Raw genomic sequence first — 12493 nt, 5'->3', positions numbered from 1 at the left:
CCGCTCGGCTGTCTCTGCCGCTCCTGAAATGTCAGAGCGATGTTCCCTGGACTAGGCGTGAGGATATGACAGATGGCTGCTCACCTGCTGCGTGTGTGTCCGCATGCTGGGTGCTTTCAACTGATCCGGTGCTTTTAATGCATTCCATCACTGATAGATAGATAATCTGTGTCTTGAATAAAAAATAAACTGAATCGGTGTCCAGGACAAATTGTTTGAGATGAGGCAGGTAATTTTTACAGACTGACAATGGAATGGCCAATCATATTCAAGCTCCCCAAGTTGACTGTCAGTGACCTTTGACCTACTGGATTCGGAAAAGGAACAGGCATTTTTCAAAGCAGCAGTCTTGATCAAAAAGTATTCATAGTTTTAGAGTTATGTATAAGTAAACAAAAAAAATAAATAAGCAAAATTTATCTCATTAGATGCACCATGGGTGTCTTTATTACTTCACACACACACACACACACAGATTATGACTCATGCATGTTATCATAATGGCCTTGTCTATATTTGGCTGGCAAAGCCACATAAACTTCACATAATTGGCTTTCTGTTGGGAAGGAACGAGCCGTGCGGAAGGCACTCGGAGAGAATGCATGAAGCTAAATGAAGACTATCTCTTTAAACGAATGCCTAATTATGCCATTACGTTAACTAAAGAAAGAAGCTCTATTCTAAAAAGAACAGCAAAAAACAAAGACAGCATTTTAGGTGGAGAGAGCGGTGGATGGAAAAGTCAGAGAGAGTGAGAAAGATGGTGCCTTCAGGCTTTATTTAGCTGGGACAACAGAACATGAGCTCATTACACACAAATACACTGCAGCTACTACACCTCCAGTGCCCAACTACACATTTAATATGATCTCTCTGTCTAGGCTTTTAGACCCTCTCCTTTAGTGTGATCTCTCCATCCAGATCAGCACATCTCCGATGGAGCTTTGCAGTAACTGATCACCGTAGCTCAGTTTTAAAACCTTTTCAGCCTTGCTATCTAATGTCTAAATGCGCAGCTGCATTCTAACCTAAATGGAACACCATAAGTGGCTGATTTGGACAAGTCTGTTCTCTTGGCTACTTTACACTCTCAGGGAAAGTGTGTAAAAATTTTACCTTAAGGGCATTGCAGCTTGTCACGTAGTCAGTACCGTCTAAAGAACATCTTTGTACCATATTGTACCATATTGTCCCAGTTCATCATCATTAATACATATGCATATTTTAGGCGTAAATAAGGTACAAATTTGTCCATTTAAGTGTACTGCATCAGCTATAAGCTGCTGTACCACAAAAGATACATTTTGCCAGTGTAAATGGATAGTGCACCTCGGCACACAAATACAGCTAATATCTTCTGGAATAGGGTAAGACTGAAATCTCCGAAACTATTTGTCAAATTACTAATCAGTAATAAAATCATTTAACTGAATCACAAATTAAAATTCTCCAGTTCCAAAAGCTTAATTAATTAAAAGAACTGTATGTGTTTCAGACTAGTCATACTAGTTAATGCACATGCACAGTCTGTATGCTTGTATGTCTGGATTGTATTTATAACACATCTTGGAATACTTCTAGAACATATACTTTTTAACAGTTCTTTATAATATGCACTACGAACAAATTAGTATTTAGTGTTCAATTCAAGTTTTCAATTGAAGCGTTTAGTGTTAACAGGGTGCTAAGCACATATAAACACTGGGTAAAAAGTAATGAAATGATTATCTATAATCAAAATTTCTGTTGACTTATCTGCCATCTTTTTAGTGAGCTTGTCAGAATTCATCAGATACACACTTCGGTATCTCTGCGGATATAGTAGGTTATCAGGTTAGGGTTTCCTTTTCACTTTCTTTCTTTTGAATACTATGTATTTAAAAATACTACTAATTTCACATAGCATTTTTCACCTACTATATGGAAGTAGACATATTTGCACGCAAGTCTGTCAAGGATGCACCTTTGATGCCTTAACATTCTGTCTAGGTAGGCAGCTTACTAGGGTTTGGAACAAAGCCTGTGTTTGTGTGTGTGTGTCAGTGTTTAGGATTGAAGGATTTGGGCCAGTCCAGTCTGCTTTACCCCAGCTCACTCCTACTGTCCCACTCAAACACCCTACCCACAGAAAAATCAAGCAAGGAGCTATTCTCATCTTCTGCCGCTACGTTGTCCTTTCCGCCCCTTCTTGCTCCTCTTTCCACTTTCTTTCCTGTCAGCTTCTCTTTCTTTCTCTGGAGAGAGGCTGATGCAAACGGGTGGGTTGTGGTGTAATCCGGGGCCTGGGAAGGTCTGCGGATCAAAATCCATGTTCCATATCCTCCGCGTGTCCCTCGGCCTTGACGCCCCCCCGACCCGCCTGCTCGCCTGCAGTCCTTGACGATGCCATCATACCCTCATAAATTCCGACTGCATCCTCCCTGACCCCGCGGCTGACTCCTCCCACATGCTGAATGATTGACAGCTCGTGCACACTGATTCCATTTAGTCCTCTCAGATTACTCGCACGTTCGCCTTGTGTGTACACGTTTTGTAAATGCATTTGGGATTCCTCACAGTTTCCACGGCTTAGCCCACCTTTGTTTTAAAGATCAGGCACAGTAACGGCATAAATCCAATGCCTGACTGTCGCCAGAGCTCTTGGTAATCATAATCGCATTGAAATATTGTTGCCGTTGTCGCCATGTGTTCATCCTGGCACTTGGAGAATTCTCTGGAAGGCTGCCGGTACAGTCGAACAGGCCCAGACCCAGAGATGGGCGGCAGGGAGCGTGTTTGGGTGCGCAGATGTGGGCCGTTTTTTAGACTGGTCTGTCTGAGGAGGTCACAGCTGAATAAAGGGATCATATGACAGGGGTGTGATGCACAGAGCGGAGGAGGAAACTTCAGTGTGCGTTTTAAGCTAAAATTAGGCAGATGGTTAGACAGCTCTGGATTAAGTCTGGAGGCCGGAGAGAGAGAAAGAGAGAGACAGGGTGTGAAAGAGAGAATGACAATATTTAAAACAAAAATTGCTCAAGCAGCCATAGTTCTTGTTTAATTTGCAACTTTGTCTGCCTGTCTCTGGGACTATATTTCTCACTACACTCACTACGCATACACACACTGGAATAACACAAATGACTTGAGTAAATTGAACTTGACTGGTATTCAATTACATGAAGTGTCACTGTTTGTTTGTGTGTGTGTTTTGATTTATAGACCGGGGGTTGTACTGAAAGAGTCCAGGTTCACCTCTAGTTGAAGCTTTGAGCCTGTGTTAACTAGTCAGGGCCACATGACCTCAGTGTCAGTTGTTTTATATGGTGACAGCAGGAAAATTCCCGTCTGCAAACTTTGTCCCCGTGTTTTTGTGTTTTTATCTTTGTATGGTTACCTGTCCAAAGGTCTGGGACCATACTGAAAATCGAGAAGAAAATAAAAATTCCCTTGCAAACAAAAACTGTAGAGAACTGCTCCGAGATCCCTAACATAAACAAATAATTTCATGCGAAGAAACATTTTTTTAGCATTTTCTGCATTTAACTGTACAACACAAATATGCAAGCTTTCATGGTTCACCTTTCTAACGTTTCTGGATGACTATTGGACTAGTAAAGTCCCACTATTTTGCTCTGTTTTTCATTAATCAATTTTCTCTATTTATAGTGCATATTTTATTTTGTTAATAATACAAAAAAAAAAAAACTTTTTACTATCTAGTATTCTAGATCCCCTTCATGGGCCCACAGCAAACTTTAAGGGGCCTGCAGAACGACTTAAATTCTAAATATAATATTAGTAGTAGTAGTTTCAGTATTAATATTATTATTTGTTTTATATTAAAACTTAGTCAAACTTAATTAAAATACAAAAATAAATACTATAAAATGAACTAATATTGTGACCCTCCCAGCCTGTTAACAAGATATAGTTAATTATATTCTGTCTTAGATAAACTTGATGCTAGGAGATGAGATTTGAATTGCTCACATCACTCAATGTTTAGAAAGGTTTTTTTTACTTGCTTTTGGCACTTTGTGTTTGTTAATGTAAGACCCTGAGTGTGTGTATAGTTTGCAAGGGCTGGAAACGTTTGGTGTAGTAGGACTGGCGTCTCAGTGCAGCACCTCATACTCTCTCTCTCCTCTGTCTTTCTCTCTCTTTAGCTGAAAATGAATCTCTAATTTCACAGTTATCATCATAACCCCACAATGAATAATGCAAAGTTATTCAAAGAACCAATCTATAACTTATTAATTGCTGCCTTTTCTCATTCAGTCTTCTCTCATCCCACGCTCTCTCTCTTTTTACTCCTCTCTCTCTTCTTTTGCACACTTTTATTTGAGATGCCACTTCCATCACCCATTCCATGTAGAAATATGATGACTCTTGTGTTATAGCACTGACACGCTGATTTTACTCCCTTTTGAATGTTTAAATCATCCCTAAAGCTAGACACAGTCACACACACACACACACACACACACAACAGTCTACTGGGAGAGTGGTGTGGAACTACACGCCTGTCTCGCCAATCGTGGCTGTTTTCTTAGCTGATGGTTGTTTTGCAGTAATCAATAGAAGATATTTCTTCTCTGTCCGATCTGAAACAGGAGATGGATTTTCTCATCAGGTTTATGCTTTTGTCAATGTAAACACACACACACACACATACACATGTACAAACACAGGACACGAGGGGAGGGCAGAATGTGTGTTCCTCTTTTGCGGAGCTGTAAATCATGTTTATGATGGTAATCCAGGTATAGATCAGTGTGTTGATGGAGAGAAGAATTGAAGTGATGAAGCTGTACGTGGTGTAATTATGTTTCTGTCTGTTTGTGTGCGTATGCGTGCTATAATGTGAACGCAGATACATATATGAATGCGTTTTTGTGTGTGAAGACTCTTTGGATGGAACATGTGTAACTTGCTGTGTGTCCATGAATGTGTTTGTGTGGATGTTAATGGAGATGATACAGGGACATTGAGCATGTCACACACACACAGCTCTCTCTGTAATGGAGTGTCTAAATATATCCGGTTTTTGCCAGATCCGCTGCCTCCGGAGTGAATAAGAAATGGGCTTTAGGAAAGGACAGAATATCTCTCTCACTCACACACACATTCACACTCTTTCTTGTCTTTCCTCTATAACTCTGTGTCGTCGGCATATCTCAGCTCACTTGCAGTGTGTGACAAACCTAGATCAGTAGTTTTTGTGAAAACTAGAACGATCTAGTTTTGTTGGATCGCTTGTTTGTAGATGGGAGGGAAGACACCTGCGCACACATTTATATTACAGCACAAACATATACACACACACATTGAACGTGCTTTGGCAAGCTAAACATCTAATGATCCTCAGTGGTCCCATTGGGATCTTGCAGAGGTCAAAGAATGCCGCTGACTCCTGTGAGACTCTTTATGCTCCTCTGAACTGACCAATCAGCATGTACGTCTCATTGGTGGTCAGCCAGCTGATTATCTGTGCGTCAGACTCATGTTTTGTAACAAGAGGTCATGCAGTCATGTAGACAGGAGTGGAGCTCATAAATTAACATTGATCTTTTAGTTCATCGCAGACTGTAAATACTTTTTTTGTGTGGTTCTTAAACTTTGAAGATTGTCAAATGACTTGGTATGGAGAGAACAGGAAATGATGGGGTGAAGAAGGGCAGATGTCATAGCCGGCTTTTTCAGTGCATCCATGCAAGTGAGAAAGCGATCATGTACAAGCTCCAGAAATGTGATAAAGCTTGTATCAAGTAGCTGCAAGAGGAAATCAATTGCCTGAAACATTTATTTACACACAAGTTTAAATGGACATATTTTCTCAAAGCGTTTGCATAGATTATTCTAAAAATACAAAATATATTATAAAATAAATGTATACATTTATTAGAAAAGTATACATTTATTTTCAAAATTTTACTTGTATATTGATAAGATAATGTATATAATTTTTTATAAAAATATAATTGATAAATAGTACAAAAATTTAAATTTAAAGTTTATATATATTTTTAAACCTTGCATATTAATATTAGTAGTAGCAGTATTAGTATATGTGCAGCATATTTTATATATATATATATATATATATATATATATATATATATATATATATATATATATATATATATATATATATATATATATATGTATATATGTATCATTGTAAATTGTATTTATTTTAGTTTAATTAATTTAATTAAAATAAAATGTATATAATGATTTCTAAATTCAAATTTTCGGAATTACATTTGGTTAATTATATATTTCAAAGCTTTTGTTTACATAGCTGACATAGTAGAAGTGGCATAGAAGTAAACTGAATTCAAACTTTAATCATTCCATCGAGTACCACAGTTCAATGTGACAGCCCATATGTTCCACAACAAAACAGAACCTGTTTATTTGATAGATTTATTAATTCTTAAACTCATAAATATATTGTCTTCAAGGCAGAGGTCAGTGCTGTTATAATAGTTCAGTGTGTGTGTTTGGGATTTTTTTTTTAGATAGATTGTGTATGTGTGAATGGATCCGTCCCTGGCTTAGGGCTAAATGTAGCTGCTTTATATGCACTACAACAACCACAAGTGTGGGAGTGACCAGCAGTTGTGTTTTGTGTGTGTGTATTGTCAGCACCAGCCGGCCTAAAGGAATGTGTGTGATGCTTTCCAGTTGACTTTAATAAGACTGAGAGATCATGAGATCAGAACAAAGCATCCACCATTTCACTGCATGACCACTATGCTTATGAAGATGAGTTAATTTTTCCTTTAACATATGCTTTTTTAAATTTTAGGTGTGTGTGTGTACGTGTGTGTGTGTGTGTGTGTGTGTGTGTGGACAACAGGTCTCATTTTGCATTGTTTGGGCAGATGATCAGCTCGTATATCTGCTGATCTGTGTTGCTGTGGAAGCGGATCTGGTAACTCCTCATTGGACCACAGAACAGCTCACGGATGAAAGGCCGAAGTATCCCAGCATGCAGCTTTCCACCATCTGTCACGGGCCCTTTGTTTGGGTGTGGGTTGAGCTGCTGGTCTCTGGTTACTCACAACACGCAAAGACACACACACACATATACAAATATTACAGCTTCGAATCACCTTCTCATCCTTTGAATTTCAACTCTCTTATACTGTGTAGCACAAGAGTGATGTTTGTTACGGTGGAAAGGCCAGTGATCAGTGGCATCTGTCTCCTTGCGTTAGGATAAACCGGAGGGTTTGGCTCACGAGCAGAGTTGTAGAATTTCCCATTTTGCTCGAACGGACACAGATGCACGGAGCTGTGGAGAAACTTGCAGCTTTTAGCACTTGGAAATCAATTTTATCAGTCTGACCCTGCCGTCCTGCTTTGCTTAAAAACCTCTAGATTATTAATTGATTTGGCAGGACACACACACACATAAAATCTAATACCCTCTCAATCACAAATGAGACGGCAGAAGAAAGAAAGGTGAATCCCACACCTCTTTGTACAGGCCACCGCCCACGTATCATCCGCCCTCCCCTCCTTGATTTAGAGACTGGTGTCTTAAACACGACGCCACACGTTCTCTCTTTCTCTCTCTGTGCATCCTGGGACTTTGACGGTGGTGTGACTGCCAGTGTCACCAAGCAACCGTGTCTTGCAACAGGCGAAGCCATCTCACGCTTCAGGAAAGCTGCTCCAGCCAATGGCGAAGCAGCGCTGCGACCAATCAATGAGTCATAAGGGCCGGGGGAGGTGGATGCATTTGGACACTCGTTAACCACAATCTCAAGCACTTGTGAAAATGGCATGCGTTCCACGTGCTGTGTACTTACTGGTTGTAGGAATGAGCATTTATGCTGCTGCATCTGGGAATTAGCAGCGATATGAGGTCAAAGGTCACTGTCCCCCTGCCGCAGGTCAACGGGAAGGTGACAGGCCTGTGCTGAGCGTGCTCTGGTTGAGGAAAAGAGAGTCTTTGTGTCGGTGTGGTTTCTGGCGCGCTCTGATTAGCACTGATCCATGCTGACGACTCTGTTGGCAGATTAGCGTGGCTAGCATTGGCCATCTGTTACCACGGGCCATAACAAGTGAGAAGCGTGGGTCATGTGCGTGTTTGGAGATAGATACGAGGCATTGTGAGTAACACACACACACACACACACACATAGAAACTTATATCACACACACAGTCTCCCAAACACCGCGACCTCAGCAGTATATTTCATTGCCTCGGGAGTGTATGATTGATTTTCAGGTTAAATTAAATAACACACAGCTTTATCTAGTGTCTCTCTCTGGAAGCACGTTCATGGGAATCGAGTTTGCATTTCTCTCGGCCGCCTCGAGAACCGAAGGTGTCGTCCATATTGCACGGTCTAAACGTATCCCGCAAAGCACCCGGATCGTGATTAGCATATGATTCACTCATTCGCAGGATCCGGGACCTGCTGTTTTTTCCAACAATCTCATTGGCCGCATGCACCAAGTCAAATTAATTACGCAGCTCACGGAGATTATGATGCCTGCCTTCCAGTGCCACAGTGGAAGATGGCTAATTAGCTATAAAATCAGACTAATTCTGATGCTAAAGCTGTTTTAATTTCTGATAATTAAGTCAGGATTGGATCCTTAAATACCCTGGCATGCCATTATTGCAGTAATCATGGTTGTTGTTATGAATTATTTTGAGACCCTCGGCTGTCAACGTTGATGTTTAAGGTAATCACACTAAGTGAATAGCTGTAGAGAGGTAGATGATATACCCCATATACAGTACCATTCAAAAGTTTGAGGTCTGTAGGAATTTTTTTAAATAAATGTATGCATTTATTCAGCAAGGATATGCTGAATTGATCAAAAGTGAGAGTAAAGACATTTATAATGCTACAAAAGATTGATATTTTTTTTTAAATGGCTGTTTTATACAAATTCTTTATTGATCAAAGAATCCTGAAAAAAATGTGTCATGGTTTCCATAAAGATATTAAATATCACAACTGTTTTCAACAATGAAAATAATAAGAACTGCTTCAGCAGGAAATCAGCATATTAGAATATTTCTGAAGAATCATGAGATGCTGAAGACTGAAGAAATGTCTGCTCAAAATTCAACTTTGCATCACAAGATTAAATTCCATTTTTTTAATTATTATAAATAAATAATAACATTATTTAATTAAAATTATATATGATTTTTTTTTTTTTGAGATTGCAGTGATGTTATTGCACTATATTATTGTTTTACTGTATATTTGATAAAATAAATGCTGCCTTTATTAGCATAGGAGACTTTAACATTCCAAACTTTTAAACTATAGCATGCATAATCTGTAAATGTAACATTATTTGATTTAGACATATTTCACTCTCTTGAATGATACGATTTACTTTAAACATTTAATTCAAAATGTATTTATGTTTTATATCTTATGTGTGAGACATGGTTGTGCATTTTAGAAAACCCTCCCCTTAGTCTTTTACTCATTTTCTGCATGTGTTTCTGTTTGACTCGCAGTATCTCTTTTCACGTTTTTATTACTGTGTCTGTGTTAGAATATGTTATCTAATTGAATGTTCATTTGTGATTTACTTCTCAGCAATTTCACCAAGATGGATCCAAGCACTTTGTATAATTCAATCATTGTTTTCCACTGAGCGGTGTTTGGGTGGTTATTTACGGCTGAATTTCAAGCTAGCATTCATTTAGAGTAACCTGCCATGAACTTGAATTGGCAGGGTCATGACCTGGGGACCTTTGACCTATGAGTGAGGGGAAAATGGTTAGAAAGAGGAGATAGAGGGATGATCCAAAACACAAGGAAGAGAAGGACAGGTGGAGCGAAAGAAGGGGGATAAAAATCCGCAGTAGCAGATTGTGGCCTCTGCTGCTGTTTACGCCAATATTCAGACACTTTCGTTATGTGTGTGTGTGTGTGTGTGTGTGTTAGTTTCGGCATTGCTCTCGGACGAAGGTTGTTAGTTAATATTCCGTGGACGCTTCCATCTCTGAGATCTAATCGGTGTGTGTATGCATGTGTGTGTGTGTGTAGCAGAGACATACAAGAAGGAGAACCACTCAGGGGACAGGCCACGAGTGTTTTTATATAATGACAGCCATGTTTGTTACACTGTGGCGCTCTTTGCCGCTCCCCCCATCGAAATCTCCTCATGACATTAGCATCCTTGCAGACATGCAACCAAGAGCTCAAGATTTCCAAACACATAAAACGTTTATATTGTCTTCAGCAGTCAGGTATTTTCAGGTTGAATCACTGTTAACGGCTGCAAATAGTATTTTAATGCGTTTAAAGTATGTGCAGATATGGTATGTTTTGAGGAGGCAAAAATAAATCTGAGAAGGCTTGTGGGGTTTGCTGTGTGTGTGTGTGTGTGTGTATATATGTGTATATATATGTATATATATATATATATATATATATATATATATATATATATATATATATATATATATATATATATGTGTATATATATATATATATATATATATATATATATACATATATATATATACACACACACACACACACACACACACATATATATATATATATATATATATATATATATATATATATATATATATATATATATATATATATTGGCTTCGTATGACTGTCTTTAACATGCCTCTCTCCAAACTGTGAAATCTCCACAGAAACAGTTAAAGGCATAATTTGCCTGTTAAGCACATCATGTGTGAGAACGCTTGTTTTACGCTGTGTAAAAATGGCTGTGAATAGTCTTGTAAATCAGTACACTGCTCACTTTGTGTGTGTGTGCGTGAAAGTGTGTGAGCCCGTGTCAGTCTCTTCTATCCTATTGAAGGGGGTCTCGACAGTGAATGAATGGTTAACTTGACAAGCCGAACAAACCCTCTGCCCAAACGGGACGTTAATGTGTGGTCCTGTAGAAATATGCTAGTGGGGTTGGTTCGTCTTGCGAGCAGATGTGTGTGTGTGTGTGTGTGTGAAGGAGACTGACTGGTGTTAAATAGAAATATTGTTCATGGCAAGTGAAATGTGAAAGGAAGAGTGGCAGGCCGTGTGTGCGTGCAAGAGCTCGCTCTAATTATCGATTGGATTGTGCTTGACAGATATGGAGTCTGGAGAACGGCTGGCCTCGCCTTCCACCGCCCCGGCCTCCGTCCACACCGCCACCTCTGCGTCAACATCTTCCTCCTCTTCCTCTTCCTCATCCACAGCAGCCTCCAATGCCAAGAGCAGCCTGAACCACGGAGCCACGGCCTTGCTCGGCACATGCGGTAAGAACTCGTGCGCGCGCACACACACACGCTCTTTCATTCCCTGACGCAAGGGTTGCTTATTGTTACAGTGTGAAAAGTGCTCAGTCAAAACTCACGCACAATCACACGCCAGCACATTTCCACACACACACACACCGCAGAGTGTCGCACAGGCACGCTTTGAGCCCGTCTCCAAGTTTAGACTGCGTGGTTGGCGGCAGATTGGAGACTGATGCCGTCAGGGACCTCTCTTCCTGTCTGATGAAGCATCTTTTTTTTTTTCCTCTGAGTGACATGTGATAAAGCGCAAATCTTCTCTGCTGATTGAGTCTTGTCTGATAAGCCACAAGTGTTCACTTTCTCAGATTCTGTTCTGTTAAAGGGATAGTTCTGCCAAAAAAGAAAGTTCTGTCACCATTTACTGTTCCTCATTTCGTTCCAAACTTAAAAAAAAAAAAATTTCTGGGGGAACACAAAAGGAGATTTTTACAGAGACTCCAGATTGATTTTTTTTATAATTAGTACTGGGGCTGTCAAGAGCCAAACAATAAATAAATAAAAGCATAAAAGCCCCATAAAGGTAGTAGGTACTTGTGTCTCTGTATTTGCTTGGTGTGTGATCTCAAGCAAGTACAGTTGAGCTGACATTCACCATATGTGTTTTCACCCAAATTTAAAGGGATGGACAAAAATGATGAGAAAATATAAAAAATATTGTCAGAAGATGAACTAAAGCCTAATGGGTTTTGATTGACATTAGAGCGAGTAAAGGACAGAATTTAATTGTTTAGTGCGCTATCCCTTTAAGTCATTTAAAGCCATACAATAGCTTTATGTAAACAAGATGTGTGTTGATTTGACATCAGTGATATATTTGATGTAATTATGTAATCATATTTAAATGTGATGTAATCATGAATAAGATCTAAAAGTTATAGCGGTGGAGAAGATTTGCAGCAGTTAATGACTTTTCTTGCATTAAGTTAGCACTAAAGCTGCATGAACATTCTTCAGAACTTTTCCTTTTCCGTTCCAGAGTGGAATGAAAGTCATACAGATTTTGGAAAAACAGTGCGAGTAAATGAGGACAGAATTTAAATTTTTGCATGAACTACAAAGTTAGTGTTACACATAAGCGTCACTGCAAATTGCGGAACAACATTTCCTAGAAACAAAGTGATAGGCTACTACTTTTACTATAATTTTGCCTTTCATTAGAGTTTTAGCAAGCTAGCAGCACTGCCATGTTACATTTTA

The 12493-nt window shown here is 39.3% G+C and overlaps 1 protein-coding gene across 22 annotated transcripts in view; it reads left to right on the top strand.

Moving 5' to 3' along the window:
• The window catches only part of baz2ba (bromodomain adjacent to zinc finger domain, 2Ba), a 79006-nt gene that overhangs the window by 28806 nt on the left and 37707 nt on the right, over positions 1 to 12493 (top strand). For all 22 annotated transcript variants that reach the window (XM_052559366.1, XM_052559373.1, XM_052559370.1 and 19 more), the window contains exon 3: positions 11087 to 11254. In XM_052559366.1, coding sequence (XP_052415326.1) covers positions 11089 to 11254 — 166 coding nt within the window. In that variant the 5' untranslated portion in view covers positions 11087 to 11088. The remainder of the gene's footprint in view (positions 1 to 11086; positions 11255 to 12493) is intronic.

The sequence above is a fragment of the Carassius gibelio genome, chromosome B6 (assembly GCF_023724105.1).
Source record: "Carassius gibelio isolate Cgi1373 ecotype wild population from Czech Republic chromosome B6, carGib1.2-hapl.c, whole genome shotgun sequence".
NCBI lineage: Eukaryota > Metazoa > Chordata > Actinopteri > Cypriniformes > Cyprinidae > Carassius > Carassius gibelio.
This window is presented reverse-complemented; position numbering and strand designations above follow the sequence as displayed.